Consider the following 21,616-nt stretch of genomic DNA (forward strand, 5'->3'; position numbering starts at 1 on the left):
ATTCACAAAAGCCAGCATGCTGGGTGGCTTCCTGCCTAAATGGGAGATGACAAGCCAGGGGGTGTGTGCTAAGTATTGCTGCTCTCATGAAGTTCAGCACCTAAATCTGGGCTGCAGGGGGGCACCTCCCTCTGCTTGGTATTCTCAACCCTCCCTTGGGGCTAGGTGCCTAGGCTGTTTTTCGCAAGAAGCAGGTGGGGGGGGGGGCGAAGGAGGAGGATGACCTAACCACTGAGCTATGGGATATTCCCATGTGGGGCTCCCTCAAGCTTTCCTGTTGAAGCTGTTCCACCGTGGGTAAATAATGAAAGAATGATTTGGAGAGAGAACACAAGCATGAGTGATTCTGGAGCCTAGTGGTTAGAACACTCAACTGGGAACCCAGGATCCAGGACCCCTGCTCCAATGAATTTCTGAAATTTATTCAGCATGACAAAGCTTCAACAGGAGAGTCTGAGGGACCCCACACCAGAATATCCCATAGCCCAGTGGCTTGGGCACTCACCAGAGAGGTGGCAGACTCCTGTTCAAATACCTTCTCCCCCACAGGGAGGAAGAACTGGGTGCTTCCCACATCCCAGGTGAGTATTCTAACCACTGGGCTAAAAGTTATGAGAGCCTCCCCTGCCCCACTTTTTTGTATATTCTCTGCTATAGGGGGCTGATCCAGTAGGTGAGCTCTAAGAATGCTTACTGGCTAGGCCCTGCAGGCGAGTTAAGCGGAGGAATGCCTGTCTTTCCCCTGGGTTTTGCTTCGTTCTAGGATTTAGACATCCAGATGCCTGCACATGCACAGAGGCACAAACGTAGGTGCCTAGGGATCTTTTACTGCAAAAATGTAGTGCCAAGCAAGTTTAGGCACCTACAGATGTGGCAGCCAGAGTGTGTGTGTGTGTGTGTGTGTGTGTGTGTGTGTGTGTGTATTGGGGGAGGGGAGGGGAGGTGAATTCCAGTGGGGCCTGATTCTGGGATTTCAGCACCTAAGGTGGGAGTTAGGCACCTAAGTCCTTTGGTGAATCTATGCCTTAAGTAGTTTTGAAAATATTGCTCAACATCTTTACTTGCAAATTCTGCAACATGCAGGCAGCAAAGACTACACTGCCAAAGAAGGACCAGGCTACATATGAAGACTTTCAGTTTATGTCTAAGGGGTCTCTGTACAAGTGGCCTCATATGTTCCCTTCTGCAATCTTACAGCCTTCTGTAATGTCTCGATATCTTGGAGACTGGTGCCCTGGAAATACGAAGATGTAAATGAGTGAGTCCTTAACCTGCTCCCAATGCAGCACATGCATACAGTGGATTATAGTCCTAATTCACCTATATATTTAAGTTATTTACACACTCATAGGGCAACCAAAGAGAACAGCCTGTTAGCAGCCCCCTCTCATTTAAACAGGGCTTTAGCTCAAGTGCCTCTGCTGATCTCAACTGTGATAACACTGCAGAAAGAAACAACTCTCAGGTACATAGCTCCTAATTAACAGTGGATGAAAAATGGAACTTCTGTCCTGAGGGAAATGCTGAGATTTCAAAATTTTGTTTTGTTCCAAATCGTCAATCTCAGCATTTTTCACTAAATAAAATATACTGAACAGGGCCATCCTTGGGATTTATGGGGCCCTATACAGTATTATCAAACTGATGCCCCTATGCTTTGCTGAAGGCAGTCCCCAGCCAGCGCCACTGCCACAGTGTGTTGAGGGGGCACAGCCACCACCCCCGCCTGTGGACCCCCAAAATTCCCCCCCCCCCATTGCTGACACACACCAAGCTTTATACACAGCAGACGGAGTGGCTCAAGGCAGGCTTTGTGCTGTCACAGGGGCTGCATCTTGCCAGAGCCCACAGCCCTCTTGCAGCCCCTATCACTCCTGCCTCACCACAAGCATTTTGACAGGAAGTACCAACAATAATACGTGTGTGTGTGTGTGAGAGACAGAGCCAGTGCGTGTTTGTGACTGTGGTGGGGGACTGTGTGACAGTGTGTGTTGGGGAGTGTGAGACTGTGTGTGTGTGTGTGTGTGTGACAATCTGTGGTGGGAGACTGTGACTTGTGTGAGGCAGTGTATGTGAGTGTGAGAGCCAGTCTGTGTGTGAGACAGTGTGCGTGCGTGTGTGTGTGTGTGTGAGAGAGAGACAGTGAGCTCCTTACTGAAAATACTTCACTTTGACCTTGTCACTTTCACTTTTTTAGAAATGACACATATTGATAATTTCCCATTAAAATGTTAATGAAATTAATACATTCCCACAAAATATTTTGATTCTGTTGAATCAGCATTTTCTAATGGAAAACTGTTCTGTCAGAAGAGTATTGATCATCTTTACTCCTAATCTATTCAGGGGGTTATAGGTTAAATTTTGCCTGGAAACCACAGCCAGCCAGTGCAGATCCTGGAGCATCAGTACCATAGATGCTCATGGCAATATAGTCTGCTTAGTAAGCAAAATGCTGCCTTCTGAACCAACTTCAGTTTCTAGGCAGTGTTAAGGTAAAGACCAACATGGAGCACCTCGCATGGTGACAAAGGCATGGATGACTGTTGCAAGGCTCATTGTAGAGGATAATCCTAGTGTTGCAACTACTTGTCTTCTAGTAGCAGATGGGAATCTGACCAGATTACTGGAGGATGAGCCGGAACAAATGGTGAACACACACACTTGGTTAATGGACCAGATATGTAATAAAGCCCTGAGGCAGGATTGTACTTACAAACATAAACCTCAAAGTGCATTACTGCTTGAGATGGCTGATCCTAGAGTTTCACCTAGCAAGAGTTCCTATCATTCCTTCATTCTAGCTGGGAGAGAAACAGCCTTTTATACTCCTACCTATCAGCTTAGAACTTTATACCATGCTCACCACTGGAGATGAAGATTAACCCTATTTTGTCTGGCTTCCAGGATGAGTCAGCACCTCCACGCTGCATCTTGAAACCTGACATCCACCATTCAGAGTGGTGACAGGTTTCAGAGTGGTCGCCGTGTTAGTCTGTATCAGCAAAAACAACGAGGAGTCCTTGTGGCACCTTAGAGACTAAGACATTTATTTGGGCATGAGCTTTTGTGGGCTAAAACCCATTTCATCAGATGCATGGAGTGGAAAATACAGTAGGCAAAATATATATACACAGTACATGAAAAGATGGGAGTTGCCTTACCAAGTGGGAGGCCAGTGCTAATGAGACAATTCAATTAAAGTGGAAGTGGGTTATTCTCAACAGTAGAATACCAAGGGAGGAAAAATCAGTTTTGTAGTGTTAATGAGGCCAATGTATTCAGCGTGGCTCATTTCAAACCATTGACAGGAAGGTGTGACTAACAGTAGGGGGAAATTAGTATGGGGAAATAAGTTTTTGTAGTGACCCATCCACTCCCAGTCTTTATTTAGGCCTAATTTGATGGTGTCCAGTTTGCAAATTAATTCCAGTTCTGCAGTTTCTCATTGAAGTCTGTTTTTGACGAGTTTTTTGTTGAAGAATTGCCACTTTTAAGTCTGCTATTGAATGTCCCAGCAGATTGAAGTGTTCTCTGACTGGGTTTTGAATGTTATAATTCTTGATGTCTCCCCCTACTGTTACTCACACCTTCTTATCAACTGTTTGAAATGGGCCACACTGATTACTTTGGCCTCATTAACACTACAAAAGTGATTTTTCCTCCCTTGGATATTCTACTTTTGAGAATAGTCCACTTCCACTTTAATTGAATTGTCTTGTTAGCACTGACCCCCCTCTTGGTAAGGTAACTCCCATCTTTTCATGTGCTGTGTATATATACCTGACTACTGTTTTTCCACTCCATGAATCTAATGAAGTGGGGTTTAGCCCACGAAAGCTTATGCCCAAATAAAATTGTTAGTCTCTAAGGTGCCACAAGTAATCCTCGTTATTCATTCCGAGTGGATTATTCAATAAATAGAACAGTTACATCAGTATTGTGATTTTTATTTCACCTTCCACGAGCAGAATCCCCTGCTGTCCATCAGAACAATTAGTCTGGAATCTGAATATTCCTTCTGTAATTATTTAATTAAAAACTACCTGTGCCTTCTTTAAGACAGGGCAGATTTGGTTGGTTGAAAGACAAAAAGCACAGGCTCATCAACTGAATTATTAAACAACATATGAAAGAGTCATCTCTTTCTCATAGAACATCCTGCCCCAAAAAGCCTCACTCCTGAGAGAAGCTAATCACTGAGGCAGTCATGTTAGAAATTACACAAGGCAATACAAATTATTGTGTAGAACATTTTCACAGCGGAGGTGGAGAATTCAAGCCTTCCCCATGTTTTCCATCGGCTGTGACATTCCACATGTGAACTGGACTTAACAGCAGAAATACATGTAGTAAAAGAATTGCAGTTCCAGAACATGGATACAGCTGGATGAGGTTGGCCTCTGAAAGATTTATCACCAGCAGCATACTGCACAGCTCCTTAAATAAATCAGTGACATCAATGTTAAAAAAAACCAACCCATCAATATTTAATACTCCCCCTGAAATGATGCTCAGCTCCCTCTTACTCAGCCAGAACTCTCCTTCTTATTTCAGGGAAGTTGCCTGAACTTGCTATGTACATACACCACCCAAAGCAGACAATTTTGCACCTATCCATTCAACAGGCACCTTAAGAACAGTTAAATACTATGGTGATGAGCTCAGTATAAGACCTAAAGAGAACAGAAGCTAATAACGGTATCTCAAAATGAGTGAAAGTGTAACGCCACCACAGCCTCATTTCCAACTCAATCTGATGGGTTCTAAGCTGCAATTCAGTGATGAGGGATGGTGTGTGATTTTTGTGGTTTTTCTTTTTTAAGAAGATGACAGGTACTTCCCTCTGAGTCAGTGCTGGTCCAAAACACCAGCAAGCTGTTACAGAATGCTGTTCTGTGACTCTTTGTTATAATTGAAAATTCCATAGTACTAAACCTGGTATGCTGGTCAAATTTCAGTTTGGAGTAGCCATATCCTGTCTGTCTTAATTCCCTCTGTAATTTCAATTGGATAGGCTGTTCCTTGTTTCCTGTCTTAAACAGCTAGATTGTGTTGCTTTGTGCTTTTTAACAGTAGCTGAAATTCTATCCTAGAGGTAGCTGCATTTCAATAGTGGATAAAGTTACTCTTGCAAATACAGTTTTGTGTAAACAGCACAATATGCAAAGCACTTAGGGGTCCAATTGGATGGAAAGCACTGTAAAAATGCAGGTTTCAGAGTAGCAGCCGTGTTAGTCTGTATTCGCAAAAAGAAAAGGAGTACTTGTGGCACCTTAGAGACTAACAAATTTATTTGAGCAAATGCATCCGATGAAGTGAGCTGTAGCTCACAAAAGCTTATGCTCGAATAAATTTGTTAGTCTCTAAGGTGCCACAAGTACTCCTTTTCTTTTTGTAAAAATGCAAGATCACTTTCTTAATATGCAATGTATAGTAGCAAAAATAAGACTCTTGTATGAAAAGTATTTTCCAGGATTGCAAATACACTCTCTCAAATTAAAAAAAAAATACAAGTGTCTTTGGGTGAAATTTATTATAATACCATTTATCTGAGGTTTCTTTACATTGCAAACACTGTGTGTGGGGATGGGGGTGAGTCATGAATCAGTGTGCAGAGGGGTAAGTGGCTCTGATGGAAGCCCACCGCCCATACCTTCAAGCTGAAAGAGGTTTGCTGCACATCCAGCCAACCTGTGACATCATTTCCACAATTATCCTAAGCCAAGTATTTAATTTCAGAATTACCCTCTGTTGGCCAAGGCAATACTTACTTTTGTGGGTTTTTTATCCTCATCCAGGAGGGGAGGAGATTGAGATTGAGAGTGTGAGAGATTTTCAGGGAGTCAGGTAAAATCAAAGCCCAGTCTGCCTTGTTATAGGATTAGAATCCCTGGCCTATAGCTGATGAACTTTGTGTTCTGTTCAGCAATCTCCATTTGTGATTGCTGTGTACAGCAGACATATCTGTGTCAAAGCATCTCAGGCTGTGTGGAGGAGAGGACTAGTATAGAACCTAAAGCAAACCGGGGGGGGGTGTTGGAACTTTACAATGGTTTTGTGAAAAGGTGAGTGAGAGGGGAAATGTAAATCCTGTGAGAATAGAATCAGGCTTGTAGGAGCTAGAAGAATAGTTTTGTTCATATTCACACAACAAATAAAATGTGGGGTTTTAGGGCTTTTTGGCCTTGACATGAACACGCACAGCATAAGCGACTCAGTTCAAGTTCCAAAGTGAAAAAAATTGCATGTTGGAACATATTTGTGCATGTGTGCTTCTTGCCAAACATGGGTGTTTTTTCAGGGGGACAGCAAAAGGAACATCCCCCTGACACCAAGATGATCCTCTAGACAAATTTCATCTCCCTGCTCCAAAGAATAGAAGCATTAGGATTTCTCAACAAAATAGTTTTCAGAATTTTTCAACATGGGCAAAATAGTACTTTTCCCTAAATTCTTTCTGAGAAATAGGAGAACTATTTTTGGTAAAAATTTCAAAAAAATCTTCAGCCTTAGGCAGACAGCTAGCATGGAAAAAGTCAGCTCACAATTTCAACTAAATGGTTAAGGTTGGGCAAAGTTATAAGCAACAGAAAACAGGGCTTTATAATCAAATGCGTCAAACCACCTTTAATTATACGCATCACTATTTGCACTGCTTCAAATAAGATCTTAATGTGTTTAACACTGTTGAATAAGTGTCATTAGCCCCATTTATACAGTACAGGAAACTGAGGCATGGAAAGATTAAGTGACTTGCCAAAGGCCACCCAGTTTTCTGACCAGTCCTGGGCCTTATCCAGCAAGCCAGCTAAATACAGCCACAAAACAAGCTGGTCAGAAAATTATAAGTATAGTTAAAAAATTCAGATTCAATCTTGTTTTTGAAAATCAACTTTTCATCTTAAATGATAAAATTAAAAAGCAAAAAAAGGGTCAACATTTTTCATTTAGAAAATGAACAATTTTGACCAGCTCTAGATAAAATGTTCCCAAACCAAAGACAGCTTAATGCCATTAGAATCCCAGATTTTGGTCACGTGCTGCTAAATGAATATAATTTACTAGAGCTAAATCCGAGCAATGAGAAAATGGAGAGATCAAAAGATAAGGGGGTAAATAAGTAAGATTAGCAGGGTCTCCCCCCAGCGTTGCTTGTCGAAAATGATGGGTTTGTCTATTGTAGGGGTGGCTAACCTATAGTCAATAAAGCTGTAGAAAGGGCCCTACAGAGATGCCCCTCTTCTTTAACACAGAAGTAGAATCTGCAGTGGCTAGAGGTCCCACCATGCAAGAATACACGTTGATCCATGCAGAGACAGCGAGTTCTTGCACGTGATGATCTGCTGCGTGCTATCACCTATGGGCTACCCTCATTTATTAAACATATAGTATGGATCACAAGGTCTCAGTGAGTGCTCGGACCTGTTGTCTCTGTGGAGTACACAAAGCTGCTGTCTCTGAAGAGGCCACGCTCAGTGCTTAATATATGTGTGGAATAGGAGCGAAAGAGCATAAAGGGTGACAAACCCAGCCAAAAAAAAAAAGTTTTTAACTGAGCCAGGTTGCTGAGGGGTTGCACTGTAAGCACTATCTTACCAAAGCTGCTGCTCCCAGATTTTGACAGGCTTCCCACTTTTACCACCGACCACACTGCACTGGTGAGCCTGTCATCTCCACCTGTGGACAGGGGCCACCTGCTGACCCCACACAAAGGCTGCAAGTGACCACTGGGCCGATCATCACTCAGGCTACCCTGCCATACCCCAGAGGGGGGTGCCTGCTGCTCTCCCCTGTGCTTGGTACGGTTCCCTGTCATCTCTTAGCATAGGCCAGGCTAGATCCTGGCCTTGCCCCTGCTTGAAGCCAGTGGGACAGTCCCAGTTCAAAGGGGATTAATGCTACTACTGGCCTGGCAGTGACACCACTTCTGCCCTTGGTGCTTGCCTTTGGTCCTGGCACAAATGGCCCAGCAGAGAGAGAGGGGCAAACACCATCCTCTGAACTGTCTTGGGGTGGGGGTGGTGATGGCCTGCAACACCCCATCCTCCGCCAGGCCTCAGCTGAACTGAGGGAAGGGCGGGGAGGTGGGAGAGGAAGGGCTGTGGCTGAAGGGGTGATGTGATAGGGAGGGGGAGGGTGATGGGAGGGGGAGGGGAAAGTCCTGTGGGGGAGGGGAAGGGAAAAGGAAAGGGGAGGGGCGATGTGATGGGAAGGGGAAGGTCCTGTGGGGGAAGGAGGAGGGGTGATGTGAGGGGGGAAGGGAAGAGGGGAAGAGTGGTGTGTGGGGGGAAGCTCTTGAGGAGAAGGGGGAGGAGTGATGTGATGGGGAGGGGAAGGTCCTGTGGGGGAAGGGGGAGGAGTGATGTGAGGGGGAAGGGAAGAGGGGAAGAGTGGTGTGGGGGGGGAAGTCCTGAGGAGAAGGGGGAGGGGTGATGTGATGGGGAGGGGAAGGGGTGGTGTGAGGGGGGAAGGGCCTGCGGGGGAAGGGAAGGGGGATGGGCGATGTGATGGGGAGAGGAAGGTACTGTGGGGGAAGGGGGAGGAGTGATGTGAGGGGAGAAGGGAAGAGGGGAAGAGTGGTGTGTGGGGGGAAGGGAAGAGTGGTGTGTGGGGGGAAGGTCCTGAGGAGAAGGGGGAAGGGTGATGTGACGGGGAGGGGAAGGTCCTGTGGGGGAAGGGGGAGGGGTGGTGCGAGGGGGGAAGGGCCTGCGGGGGAAGGGAAGGGGGAAGGGTGATGTGATGGGGAGGGGAAGGTCCTGTGGGGGAAGGGGGAGGGGTGGTGCGAGGGGGGAAGGGCCTGTGGGGGAAGGGAAGGGGGATGGGCGATGTGATAGGGAGGGGAAGGGGTGATGTGAGGGGGGAAGGGAAGAGGGGAAGAGTGGTGTGTGTGGGGAAGGTCCTGAGGAGAAGGGGGAGGGGTGATGTGATGGGGAGGGGAAGGTCCTGTGGGGGAAGGGGGAGGGGTGGTGCGTGGGGGGAAGGGCCTGCGGGGGAAGGGAAGGGGGATGGGCGATGTGATAGGGAGGGGAAGGTCCTGTGGGGGAAGGGCCTGCGGGGGAAGGGAAGGGGGATGGGCGATGTGACGGGGAGGGGAAGGTCCTGCGGGGGAAGGGGGAGGGGTGGTGCGAGGGGGGAAGGGCCTGCGGGGGAAGGGAAGGGGGATGGGCGATGTGACGGGGAGGGGAAGGTCCTGTGGGGGAAGGGCCTGCGGGGGAAGGGAAGGGGGATGGGCGATGTGACGGGGAGGGGAAGGTCCTGTGGGGGAAGGGGGAGGGGTGGTGCGTGGGGGAAGGGCCTGCGGGGGAAGGGAAGGGGGATGGGCGATGTGACGGGGAGGGGAAGGTCCTGTGGGGGAAGGGCCTGCGGGGGAAGGGAAGGGGGATGGGCGATGTGACGGGGAGGGGAAGGGGTGACGTGAGGGGGGAAGTGGGGCGGAAGAGGGGGCGGGCAGGAGTCGGAGCGGATCCGGGCTGCAGTTCGCTCTCCCCTCCAGCAGGGGGCGCCGCGCTCCCCCCTGCCCCGCCCGCTGCCGGCCCCTCTAGCCCGCGGGAGCCGTGCAGCTCGATCGTCGCTGGCCGTCTCCTAGCAGCAGCCCCCTCACTGCCGAGGCCGGCGCGCGTGGTCCGTGGGGTCGGGCGGCAGCCGAGCCCGGCCCCCGGGGTAGGTGTCGGGAGGGGCGCGAGCTCGCTCGCTCGCGCCCGCCCTCCGCAGGTGCAGGAGGCGGGGCCACGCCCGCGCAGGTGACGCGTGCGCAGGGCGTGGCCGGGGTGAGCCCGTGCGGCGCAGCGCGTGAGGAGCCAAGCCCCAGGTACAAGGCCAGGGGCGGGGGGCTGGTCTTCAGGTACCTGCCCGGCGGGAGGGGAGGTCGCCCAGGGATGAGGAGCCGTGGGGGGAGCCCCCTTCCACCACCCAGGTAGTCGCCTCTCCCGTGGGACCTGGCTGGCAGGGCCCCCTGTTCCTAGCCCAGAGTAGGCCCCTGGTGGCCCCGGCTGGCTGGCAGGGCTCTCCCTGGTGGCCCAGTGGCCGGGTTGACGATGGGTATTTGTTTCTGCGGAGCAGGGACGTGGGGGGCAGCCGTGGTGCCCCTGCCCCGCCCCGCCCCGCCCCATGGGGGGCTGGAAGAGCCGCCATCGCTCAGCATCTTACAGCCAGGAATGGGGGGCTGGAGGGGGCCTCGAGAGGTCATCTCGTCTAGCCCCCCATGCTGAGCCGGATCTGGTGACCCTGGATCGTTCCTGATGGCGTCTGTTCAACCTGCTCTTATAAACCTCCAGAGATCCGGCTCCAGAGAGGCTCGGGGTCCCCTGACGGCGTCACAGCTTGATGACCAAGGCCTGGGATGTCTCCCCGCGTGCAGGATTGGACCCCGGTGGTGGGGTTCTGGGCGTGGGGAGGGCCGGGCGCCCCCTCCGCGCTTGCTCTGTGCCCCTCTCCCAGGCAGCTGGGAGGGGCCGGGGCTGAGGTCGGCGGAGGGGGTCTCCTCCATCTGTGCTGGTCTGCTGCCACCGTCGTGCCATCCCCTCTGTGCGCATACCCGAGCCGCCCGCCGTCTCGTGGATGCTGCCCGACGTGAGGTCTGCCCCCGGTCGCTGGGACAGTCCTCCACGCCGCTTCGGCGCGTGGGGAATGACGGGGACCGGGCCGTGGGCGACCGACCCTGGACGGGGAGCTTGACATGGGGTGTGCGGCCGGGATGGCGTACACGGGGTGGACACAAAAACGGCTCACGTCTGCCTCCCAGGCATGCCAGGAACAGAGGGAAACCCCGGATCCCTGGGAGCGGGGCGAGGCCATGACAGCGGCTTCCCAACGCGCCTTCTGGGGCGATTGCCCCCCCCCCAGGTAACGCGGAGTCGGGCACCACTCCGCATGCCGTCCGTCGCTCTCCTGCCTACCCCGTAGGCTGGAAGCAGCGAGGGGGCGCCGGCGCCCCAGAGGGATTGGAACCGTTTCCCTCACCCAGGAGCTAGGTACCTAGTGCTCTCCGCGAGCCTCACGGCCCGGGGAAGGCGGTGGTTCAAAGATTTGTGTGGCCTGAGGTGGCCCATGGATGCCCACGAGGGGGCCCCGGGGAGGGCAGAAGAGGGACCACTGAGGAGGGAAGGACGTCTGAGGATGCCCATGTCCCCCTCGGTACCCCCATGCCAGCCCCCCGGTCCACGGGAAGCCCAGGATGGAGATGGGCTACCCTGCCTCCCTCTCTGCGTTGGGATCGAAAGGCCAGGGCCCATCTTGCCTCTTCCTGCCTCCACCCAGCCGGACTCCCACCCATGCTCCGCGACTACCTGGGGCGTGGTGGGAGGGTCAGTCTGCACGTGGCTGCCGATTTCCCTGCCCGCCGCCCCCTCCCCCCCCCCGGAGGGAGGGATAGCTCGGTGGTTTGAGCATTGGCCTGCTAAACCCAGGGTTGTGAGCTCAATCCTTGAGGGGGCCATTTAGGGATCGGGGGAAAAAATTGGGGATTGGCCCTGCTTTAAGCAGGGTGTTGGACTAGATGACCTAGCAGGTCCTCAAGGAATCAATTCTGAAGCACTTAGAGGAGAGGAAAGTGATCAGGAACAGTCAGCGTGGATTCACCAAGGGCAAGTCATGCCTGACTAATTTAATTGCCTTCTATGATGAGATAACTGGCTCTGTGGATGAGGGGAAAGCAGTGGACGTGTTGTTCCTTGACTTTAGCAAAGATTTTGACATGGTCTCCCACAGTATTCTTGCCAGCAAGTTAAAGAAGTATGGGCTGGATGAATGGACTATAAGGTGGATAGAAAGTTAGCTAGATTGTCGGGCTCAACAGGTAGTGATCAATGGCTCCATGTCTAGTTGGCAGCCAGTATCAAGTGGAGTGCCCCAAGGGTCGGTCCTTGGGCCAGTTTTGTTCAATATCTTCATAAATGATCTGGAGGATGGTGTGGATTGCACCCTCAGCAAGTTTGCAGATGACACTAAACTGGGAGGAGAGGTAGATATGCTGGAGGATAGGGATAGGATACAGAGGGACCTAGACAAACTAGAGGATTGGGCCAAAAGAAATCTGAGGTTCAACAAGGACAAGTGTAGAGTCCTGCACTTAGGATGGAAGAATCCCATGCACCGCTACAGACTAGGGACCGAATGGCTAGGTAGCAGTTCTGCAGAACAGGACCTAGGGGTTACAGTGGACGAGAAGCTGGATATGAGTCAACAGTGTGCTCTTGTTGCCAAGAAGGCCAATGGCATTTTGGACTGTATAAGTAGGGGCTTTGCCAGCAGATCAAGGGATGTAATTGTTCCCCTCTATCTGACATTGGTGAGACCTCATCTGGAGTACTGTGTCCAGTTTTGGGCCCCACACTACAAGAAGGATGTGGAAAAATTGGGAAGAGTCCAGTGGAGGGCAACAAAAATGATTAGGGGACTGGAACACATGACTTGTGAGGAGAGGCTGAGGGAACTGGGATTGTTTAGTCTGCGGAAGAGAAGAATGAGGGGGGATTTGATAGCTGCTTTCAACTGCCTGAAAGGGGGTTCCAAAGAGGATGGATCTATACTGTTCTCAGTGGTAGCAGATGACAGAACAAGGAGTAATGGTCTCAAATTGCAGTGCGGGAGGTTTAGGTTGGATATTAGGAAAAACTTTTTCACTAGGAGGGTAGTGAAACACTGGAATGCATTACCTAGGAAGGTGGTGGAATCTCTTTCTTAGAAGTTTTTAAGGTCAGGCTTGACAAAGCTCTGGCTGGAATGATTTAGTTCGGGATTGGTCCTGCTTTGAGCAGGGGGTTGGACTAGATGACCTCCTGAGGTCCCTTCCAACCCTGATATTCTATGATTCTATGATTCCCCCAGCCTCCTTACGGAGCCCTGCTTATCTGTGTGCCATATCCCTGTATAATTCTCCTTAGAACAGGAAACCGATTAGGGTCTTGTGTTCCCAGTATCCAGCAGCAATAGTCTTGGAGTACGTCTGGCCCTGAGTCTGGTCTCTCTTTTGCACGCAACTGTATAACTCTTTGATTAATGGAATTATTTCTGATTCACAGTGATGTGTGACCAGATTCACACTGCTTCCTGATGCCAGCACCATAGAAATATTGTGTAAGTTGCTTACTCACATGCATTCTTATCACTTACCAGTACATAGGGGAGTACTTTGTGCCATTCGTTTACCATTTTGTCTTGGAAACCTTCATGCTGCCACTGTTAAACAAATAGTAAATACTATGTTAATAATTCTCTGTACTCTGAAATTTAAGTATACCTCCTTCTACAGTATCATTCTGCCCTGCTGGGTGTGGAGAATTTAAAACATTTCCAGATGCATCTAATCCCCAGCAGAGCGACAGAAATATGTCGTCTCCTTTTTTAGGAAAATTCAAGAGTGTGTACGGTGAGGATTTGTTAAAGGAAATTTCAGAGTTTACATGGCGCGCCAGGTATCATAAATCTATAAACAGTTTGAAAAGTGCTTCTGGCACAAAATACAATGAATTTGAGATGATTTTCCTCCTCAATGTAGAACAAAGTACAGTTAGTGGAGTTTTTCAAAAATGTAGCTGCAAAACTGGCTAGATCACAAATACTAGATATGGTGATAGCATTTCTTAAGTGTCTTTTAGCTCTATTACAATAAACTGAGGAATGGGGACAGTACCTGAACTTCGTGCTGTTTTGTTAGAAACGCACAGTCAACCAGTGAAACTCATTGCCAGGGAAGGTTGTGAAGGCCAAAACTACAATGGGGTTCAAAAAAGAATTGGATAAGTTCATGGAGGACAGGTCCATCAGTGGCTATTAGGGCCTTACCAAATTCAAGGTCCATTTTGGTCAATTTCATAGTCCTAGGATTTTAAAATTAGTAAATTCCATAGTTTCAGATGTTTACATCTGAAATTCCACTGTGTTGTAACCATGGGGGTCCTGACACAAAAGGGGGCCATAGGAGGTCGCAAAGCTGTTGTAGGGGAGGTCACTGGATTGCCACCCTCACTTGTGCATTTCCTTCAGAGCTGGGCTCGGAAGGCAGGCACCATGGAGCTTTCTGCAGCTGGGGGAGGTCCCCAGAGCTGGGTATGATCTCCCCCCGAGAGCGGCTGTGTAGGGGAAGAGGAAATCCCGTCCCTCCGCAGCCTTGCTGAGACTAGCAGCTAGATCCTGGTAGGAGTCCCTGGCTGGGGTGCCCCCAGCCCTGCCCCTCCCTTCCATTAGCTAGATTTTATGGAGTAGATTTGATTTCATGGTCCGTGACTCACTTTTCACAGTCGTGGATTTGATGGGGCCCAACTATTGGATAAGATGGTCAGGGATACAGCCCCATGCTCTGGGTTTCCCTAGCCTCTGACCCCCAGAAGCGGGGAATGGACAAGGGGATGGATCACTCGATGGTTGCCTGTTTTATTTGTTCACCTCTGAAGCTCCTGGCATTGGCCACTGTTGGAAGACAGAATACCGGGCTAGATGGATCCAGTATGGCTGTTCTTATGTTCAGCCTTTTCATTTGGACTAATATCTCTAGTGTCTGTAACCTGAAGTCTTTAAACTACGATTTGAGGACTTAAGTAACTCAGCCAGAGGCTATGAATCTATTGCATGGGGGAGTGGGGAGATTCTGTGGCCTGCAATGTGCAGGAGGTCAAACTAGAGCTAGATTATCACAACGGTCTCTTCTGACCTTAAAGTCCTATGAGTCAAATCTCTTTTTGTGAGCTCACTTCATTTTTAAACTTTTCAGTTTAAACATTTCAGAGCTTGGCATTTTAACTGCCAGGCTTATAAGTAGTGAAATATTTGACACTTTCTAAAAAGCCTGTTTCTCTTCTAACTTTTATTATTTATGAAATACTCAAAGGGTTTGTTTTTGTGTCTTCATTTTCAGGTCCCGTTCGAAAAGCATGCAACTGAAGCCATGAGTACAAATAAACAGTGGGATGTTAGCAAAGCGCTGGCTGTTGCCAGCCTCTTCCATTTTCTTTACAGTGCAGGAAATGCCTGTGTGATTCCATTTTTAACTCTTTACTTCCGGCAGCTGGGGTTGACAGCCCCTTTAGTAGGTATTATCATAGGAATTAAGCACTTGATATCATCTCTCTGGGCTCCACTATGCTTCTACTTTGCAAAGAGCCACAGTAAAAGGAAAGTTCTCATTACTGGATCATTGCTGTGTTCAGTGGGAACTGGTTTGCTGCTTACACTTGTCCCACCCTTGAGCAAGGATGTCATGTACAAATATTGTAATATAAGCCAGCAATCAAGTAGCTTATTGAATGCAATAGAGGTTCCTGACGTGAGTCTGAACAATCTGAGTGCTGTAAATCCCAATACTGTTACCAATAAAGAAATGGTATCTGCAGAAACACTAAGAACAGCTATAAGTGTTTTGGTGACGAGTGGAAAGCCATCGCTAACAAGTTCAGCTTTCCAAGAATTGTTTACCTTTATGGATGCACAAAAGAAGAATAGTGAAAGAACTAGTGAAGTGGGTACAATTGCAGACCATTACCATAATAGGCCTTCTGGCAAGATAGCTTCTATGAATGCAATTAACCAGATGATACAAGAACTTGAGACACTCGCTTCAAATGAAACGCAAATCCATAGGCTTGAGAAGGAAACCAAAACTCCAGAGGTTGGGCTGCTGAATGTGAATGGTAGTCCTGAGAAAAATCTTTCTATTGGTGGAAGTACTGAATTTTCTTTATTTCAAACCAACCCTCACCCTGCTGGTCGAGCTTCTTACGTTTTTGAGAATCTGTCAAGTCACTCGGAGAAAGTTCGGGATGTCAACTTTGAGCTCCTACAAGATATTAACTTTCTTGACCGTGAGCACCAGATTTTTCTCATGGTGCTAGGTGCTGTTGTGTTTTGGGAGCTGTTGGCTGCACCTCTTGAATGGATGGTTGATGACAGTCTTTATGAATATCTTGACTTTGTTGACGCAACTGACAGATATGGGAAGCTTTGGGTTTGGAATTATTTGGGTGCATCTGGAGGAGCCTGCAGTATCACCATATTTGTGGATCAGTTGAACTGCTTCCTCAGTGCTAAAATCTCTCGTCTCACTGTGCACTTCTATGGCTATGCTGTACTGATCACACTCGCGTTGCTCATCAGTGTCTTTCTTCCTATCCACGTTTCCAAGAAAACAGAGCATGTGAACAAAACTGTCAAAGCTCTGAACCTCATTGGAAGTGATGGCCGAACGATTCTCTCTGCTGTCACCGTCTTCCTTACAGGAGTCATTGGATCTACTGTGCAGAATTTTCTCTTCTGGCAAATGCAGGACCGAGGCAGTAGTGAATTATACATGGGTCTCTCGGTGGCTATTGGACTGATTGCTGAAATTCTGCTTTATGTCTTCAAAAGCAAGTTACTAAGGGCTCTCTCAAGTAGTGGTACTGTTGCACTGAGTTTAAGCTGCCTTTCAGCACAGCTTCTGTACTATTCATTCCTGTGGAATGCATGGTCAGTACTGCCTATTCAGATGTTGTGTGCCTTCAGCAATGGTGCCTTATGGTGGGCAGTTAATATGTCGGTTGACGATGTAGCCAGTCCTGGGACAGAGAGAACTCTGCACATTGTCCTCCAGGGCCTCTCATATGGTTGTGGAGCTACCTTGGGAAGCTTTGCAGGGGGATTTGTTGTGAGCAACTTTGGCTTGGCAGTTCTGTACAGGGCATGCTCTATAAGTTTGGCACTGTGGTTAATCTTGTTCCTGATTGTCCAGTCTAAGTTGCCTCGGCAGAAAAAAATTAATTATTCTCGTCTCCTGGCGGCAGATCCTAGTGATGAGAGTGACTCAGACGAGGAGAAGGAAAGGGACTGGCTAGTGAAAGCTATGAAAAATGAGAACTTCAATAGTAATTGGTAACCTCATCACATTTGATCAGCTAATCTGCAGTAGAACAAATTCAGAGTGTAAAGGTGAAATTATTAAGCAAGAGGGAAAGAAATGCCCAGGAATGACTAATAATTCTTAAGTGGTGGAATATACAGTGTACATATTTGCTTGGAAAGCCATGTATAAAAACCATGTTTTATAAATCTTTTATTTTCTTAAGATTAATTTATAGTAAATATTTGTAGCATTTTTTAACTTAATCATTGTTTCCCAAATCCAAGTGGAAGACCTTTTGAGATATGCATTTGCTAAAATAAACAGATCTCCTAAGTCCCAGGACACTGCTGTAACCACAGTGCTATCCTTCCTCTCCCTGGGCTCTGTGCAGACTGCATCTCCATATTAAGGATAGAGATGGATAGAGCCCCATCTTTTATATCTTTCAAAAGATAGCTGCTACCTGCTTTATTTTGTGCAAATTAAACATGGTACTTTTTACATCCCTTTGATTGGAGTCAGTTTGGGCAACGTGTGTTTTTAAAGTACATTATTCAGTGCCTTTGGACAGAAATATATCTGCAGTTCTCAGGTGCTGGTGTAAATGAGTAACTTTAAAGAACCCCTGAGATTTGTCCAATTATAATCTCAAAAGCATGCAAATTCCGGCATAGTTTTCTTCATAGGCACCTACAAAATAAAAATGATTTGGCTGACCTCACCAAAAGGTCCATATTAGACTTCACTAAAAATGGGCCATGAGTTTTTTTTTTTTTTTTGCCCTTCAGGCTAAGGTTGAGTGTAGTGCCAGTGTAGTAGTAGTATTGTCTGTCTTTCAAAAGTTTACATTCTTCCTTTGCAGAGGGATGAGGTTTAATACTTAGTGGATGTTTAGATATAGTTTACTAGTTCAGGCTTAAAGTTTTACAAACTATGAGAGTGATAGCTGCAAGCAAACTAAATATTTTGATATATTTAACATGCAGTAGAAGCAGGGCTCATAAAAGAGCTGTAAATAAAATAGTATGCACTTGGCTTAATTAATGTTTGACCTAACACCTTCCTAATTCAGTAGGAAGTGGTACAGAAGTGACCAGCAAAGAAAGGGGATACCATTGAGTGGTATTTTATTGTTAGTTACACATCAGTAACTACTGATCTGTATGTCGGGTCATTTCAGCCCAACAAGCTGCCTTCATCTTGCTGGCACAAATCCACTTTGCCTTGCAGCATACTCTACTAGAAATGCTTTATATAGAGAATTGTCTTAGTGCCAAGAACTTACGCTATCTTGTCCATCAGAAGGAAAAAAAATGTTACTATCTCATAGGAATTCAAACCAAACAAACTGGGAACAATTTTAGTGTCAAAATAATCTGCATCTCAGCCCTATTATCACGTGATACCTCATCAGCAAGTGGTGGTCAGTAGTACTTAGCACTAATTACCTTTTAACTTTTAAAAAATAAGTATCTGACAGCAGCCGTAAGTAAAATAAAGAAATTGCAAGTACAGTATTTAAAGGGACAGCATCTGTTAGACACTCTGATACATGGGGATGTTTAGATAAGTAGAACTTAAATTTGGCCCAAAATTTAGTAAAAACAGGCTTTTATAAAACCTCAGACCAATGGAAATATACATTTTTTAAAGTCCAGTGAAAACAGGGTTGTTTTGTTTTAAATCAGAAACAATCCCCTTCGGTGGTTGAAACTCTAGATTTTATAGCACAAAAAATCTGGAAGTGAAACTGACTCGGGGCTCGTCTACAACAGACATTAACTATGTCTGTTTCTACTTAAATCTGTGCAACACCTTTGTGTAGACGCTTCCCGTCCCTTTCTCTGCTTGAGGCTGTGGCTATCTCTGCAGTACTCCCAGCCACAGCAATGAACAGTGAGAGGCAGTGTGCAGAATAATAGGCGATTTTCCTGCCCTTCAGAGGCTCAACTTGCTGGTTCGACAGCATCCCCAGGCCCTTCTACCCAGCAAAGCAAGGGACAAAATTAAATTGTCCTTGACATTCATTTAACACCTTTTTAGTTGTGTGTGTTTTTTTTTTTAGCTGTAATTTCATTTGCTTTAGTTGACTTCTGTCATATCCCTGGCATTCTTTGAACAACTATGAACCTTGTCAAGGCTTTTAATACTATTAGGACTAAAACAACCACCCCATATCAACTAAACTGCCATTGTGTAGAGTAGGTATTCGGTCTCGTAAAATAAGTGATGAATGGCTACGCTTGGTGGATTTAGAAATACACCCACATCAACAACATGTACTTAGATCACCTACTAAAGCCCAAAATTATTAATGAAATTCCTGCATGGATATTTTTCTGTTGCACTGTCATTTATTGTTATTAACAGGAATGTCGTATGTAAGATATGGGAGCTAACTGTCATGCTCTACTTGGCACTGGAGAGGCCAAGTCCAGTACTATGTCCAGTTCAGGGCACCACACTTTAAGAAAGATGTGGACAAATTAGAGAGAGTCCAGAGGAGAGCAACAAAAATGATAAAAGATTTAGAAAACCTGACGTATGGGGAAAGGCTAAAAAAACTGGATGTGTTTTTAGTCTTGAGAAAAGAAGACTTGGGGACGGTTGCTGGGGGGACCTGATAAGTCTTCAAATATGTAAAAGGTTGTTAAAAGAGGATGGTGAACAATTGTTCTCCATGGCAACTGAAGGTAGGTCAGGAAGTAATGAGCCTAATCTGCAGTAAGGGAGATTTAGGTTAGATATTAAGAAACAAATTCTAACTATAAGCATAGTTAAGCACTGGAATAGTCTTCCAAGGGAGATTATGGAATCCCTGTTTTTTGAGGTTTTAAAAGCAGATTAGATTGATTTTAGTAGGCAAGGCCTCAGTCACTAAAATCAGCAGATTGGTTGTATAAGAAAGTGTCAACATAGTCACTTTGCTGACCATAACTAATCTTTAAACTCTGCAGAACACTACACAACTCTGATTCAAATCGCCAGAATTTGAATAACTGGTTGCATCATCTTATATTTTGATTTTTATCACTGAAACCTAAGAAAATTACCTTCTTCAACAATCTAAGTTCTAGCTTTTTACATCTGTGTCCTATACAAACCTTGTAACCAGAGCTGTGTGCAGCAGGGTGGCTTCATTTCACAGTGTGACGCTGAAACTTTTCCTTTAGTTTCTATTCATGTGTGGTTCAAATTCTGAGATTTCCTTAAAATTTCAGGTTCCAACAGAACTACAATCTCAAAGCAAAACTCAGGTGAAATTGTAAATTTTTCATGCTTTTGATTCAGAATTGTAAGAGTTGTCCTGGTGCTCCAAAATGATTCAATGAACTCAGGAAACCTTTCCACAAAGCTTTTTTCACTTGAGTTTATAATGAAATATAAAGCCAGGTGAGTTTCTAGAAAGGATTTCAGGTTTTGCAATGAACGCTTTCCCCAGCTCTGCTTGTAACAAATAAATCTCTTCTAGTCCATTTCCTTAGGGTGGCTCCAGTTAGCTGTAACTTCACAAGAATGTCAGATATTTTCAGTAATGTTCTATTACAAATAGGAATATTTGCATGTTCCAAAACTTAAAATCTGGGCTCTCCTGAATCTGCCCTCTTTTATCATGGAATATGCTGCCTTTCAGCACTAAGACTTTCCATATTACTTTACCAGTAAAAATGCTGCTCGTTCTTTTTGCCTGTCTCTGAAATATATACTGTTCTGAGGGCTGTGTGAATGGTGTGCTCCAAATCAGATTTAAGCACTTGGAAGAGTGAAATAAGATTGGAACTCGATATTGAATTGCTGATGTTGCAAATTCTCCAGATGGTACTTTCTGTAGACTTTTTATAATTGAAGATATCTTGTACACATTTTATGAGATATTAAGCAGGTATTGACTCTTGGTAAGGTGAACATATAGCGAACTAACCCAAGAGATAAATATTGACTGAGATGGATATCAATATTTACCTTGAGAATTCTTGAAGCTTATTAAACATGAAGTCAGCATACAGTATATATTGCTACATTCATTCAAATAGACACATTTTTAAAGACCCAGTTTCTACTTGTTCAGGGGCAGGGACTAAGTCTTCCTATGTGTGTATACATTGCATAGCTTAACTGGCCTCAATCCTCATTGGGAACTCTGGGCACTACTGTAATACAAATACTGTTATTGTGCCCAAAGTTAATGATGCATACAAATTAGGTAAAGAAATGCCTAAAATGCTAGTAGTTTGTGACCCAAAAATAGAGGCTAGATTGAGGCACCTTTACAAATTTAATCTTAATATCTTCATTTGTAATATTTAGAAATTTTTCTGCTATGGCTATGGATTTCTAGTATAACAGTTTGCTTTCTTCCTTCTTCTAGGGTTTCTATAGTGACGATCACTCTAGTATTTAAAACTACTCCCTTCTGTTTGGGCTAGCAGTCTAACGGGGAGATAATGTTAGATGGCTAGTGAAAAAGTATAGTCCTGTGATCCAGCCAGCCAAGTAACAGAACTTTGTGTATGTGGTTTGACTAAACATAGAATGAATTCAAAAACATCTTGTAATTGACCTCTGAGTCAATCATGTTGCTGTTTGCATAATCTAATTATTAACGATTCCAGAGTTCCCTACTGTTGATCCCTATGGAGTTAAGCAATAGAAAACAGCTGAATTATCACATGACTTGTCAAGTAATCAGGAGCCAAACATTTATTTTATAGTTCTTCCACAAGAATAGGATTTCAGGTTCACCAGACTGAACAGAGCTGGTAAAACCTGGATGTGGAACCTAGATTTTTGCAGGTAACCATC

At 46.2% G+C, this 21,616-nt stretch overlaps 1 protein-coding gene across 3 annotated transcripts; it reads left to right on the forward strand.

Moving 5' to 3' along the window:
* Positions 1-9,580: 9,580 nt before the first annotated feature.
* On the forward strand, positions 9,581-21,051 carry MFSD6L (major facilitator superfamily domain containing 6 like). Of its 3 annotated transcripts, XM_038372339.2 has the most exons (3): positions 9,581-9,811; positions 13,023-13,077; positions 14,855-21,051. In XM_038372339.2, the coding sequence occupies exon 3, from the start codon at positions 14,885-14,887 to the stop codon at positions 16,844-16,846; it is 1,962 nt and encodes a 653-aa protein (XP_038228267.1). In that variant the 5' UTR covers positions 9,581-9,811; positions 13,023-13,077; positions 14,855-14,884; the 3' UTR covers positions 16,847-21,051. The 3 variants fall into 3 exon arrangements, with proteins under 3 accessions (XP_038228267.1, XP_038228264.1, XP_043353245.1); XM_038372336.2 differs by lacking the exons at positions 9,581-9,811; positions 13,023-13,077 and adding an exon at positions 9,834-9,916; XM_043497310.1 differs by lacking the exon at positions 9,581-9,811 and having other exon boundaries at positions 12,748-13,077.
* Positions 21,052-21,616: the final 565 nt, after the last annotated feature.

The sequence above is a fragment of the Dermochelys coriacea genome, chromosome 14 (genome assembly GCF_009764565.3).
Source record: "Dermochelys coriacea isolate rDerCor1 chromosome 14, rDerCor1.pri.v4, whole genome shotgun sequence".
In the NCBI taxonomy this organism is placed as follows: Eukaryota; Metazoa; Chordata; order Testudines; family Dermochelyidae; genus Dermochelys; species Dermochelys coriacea.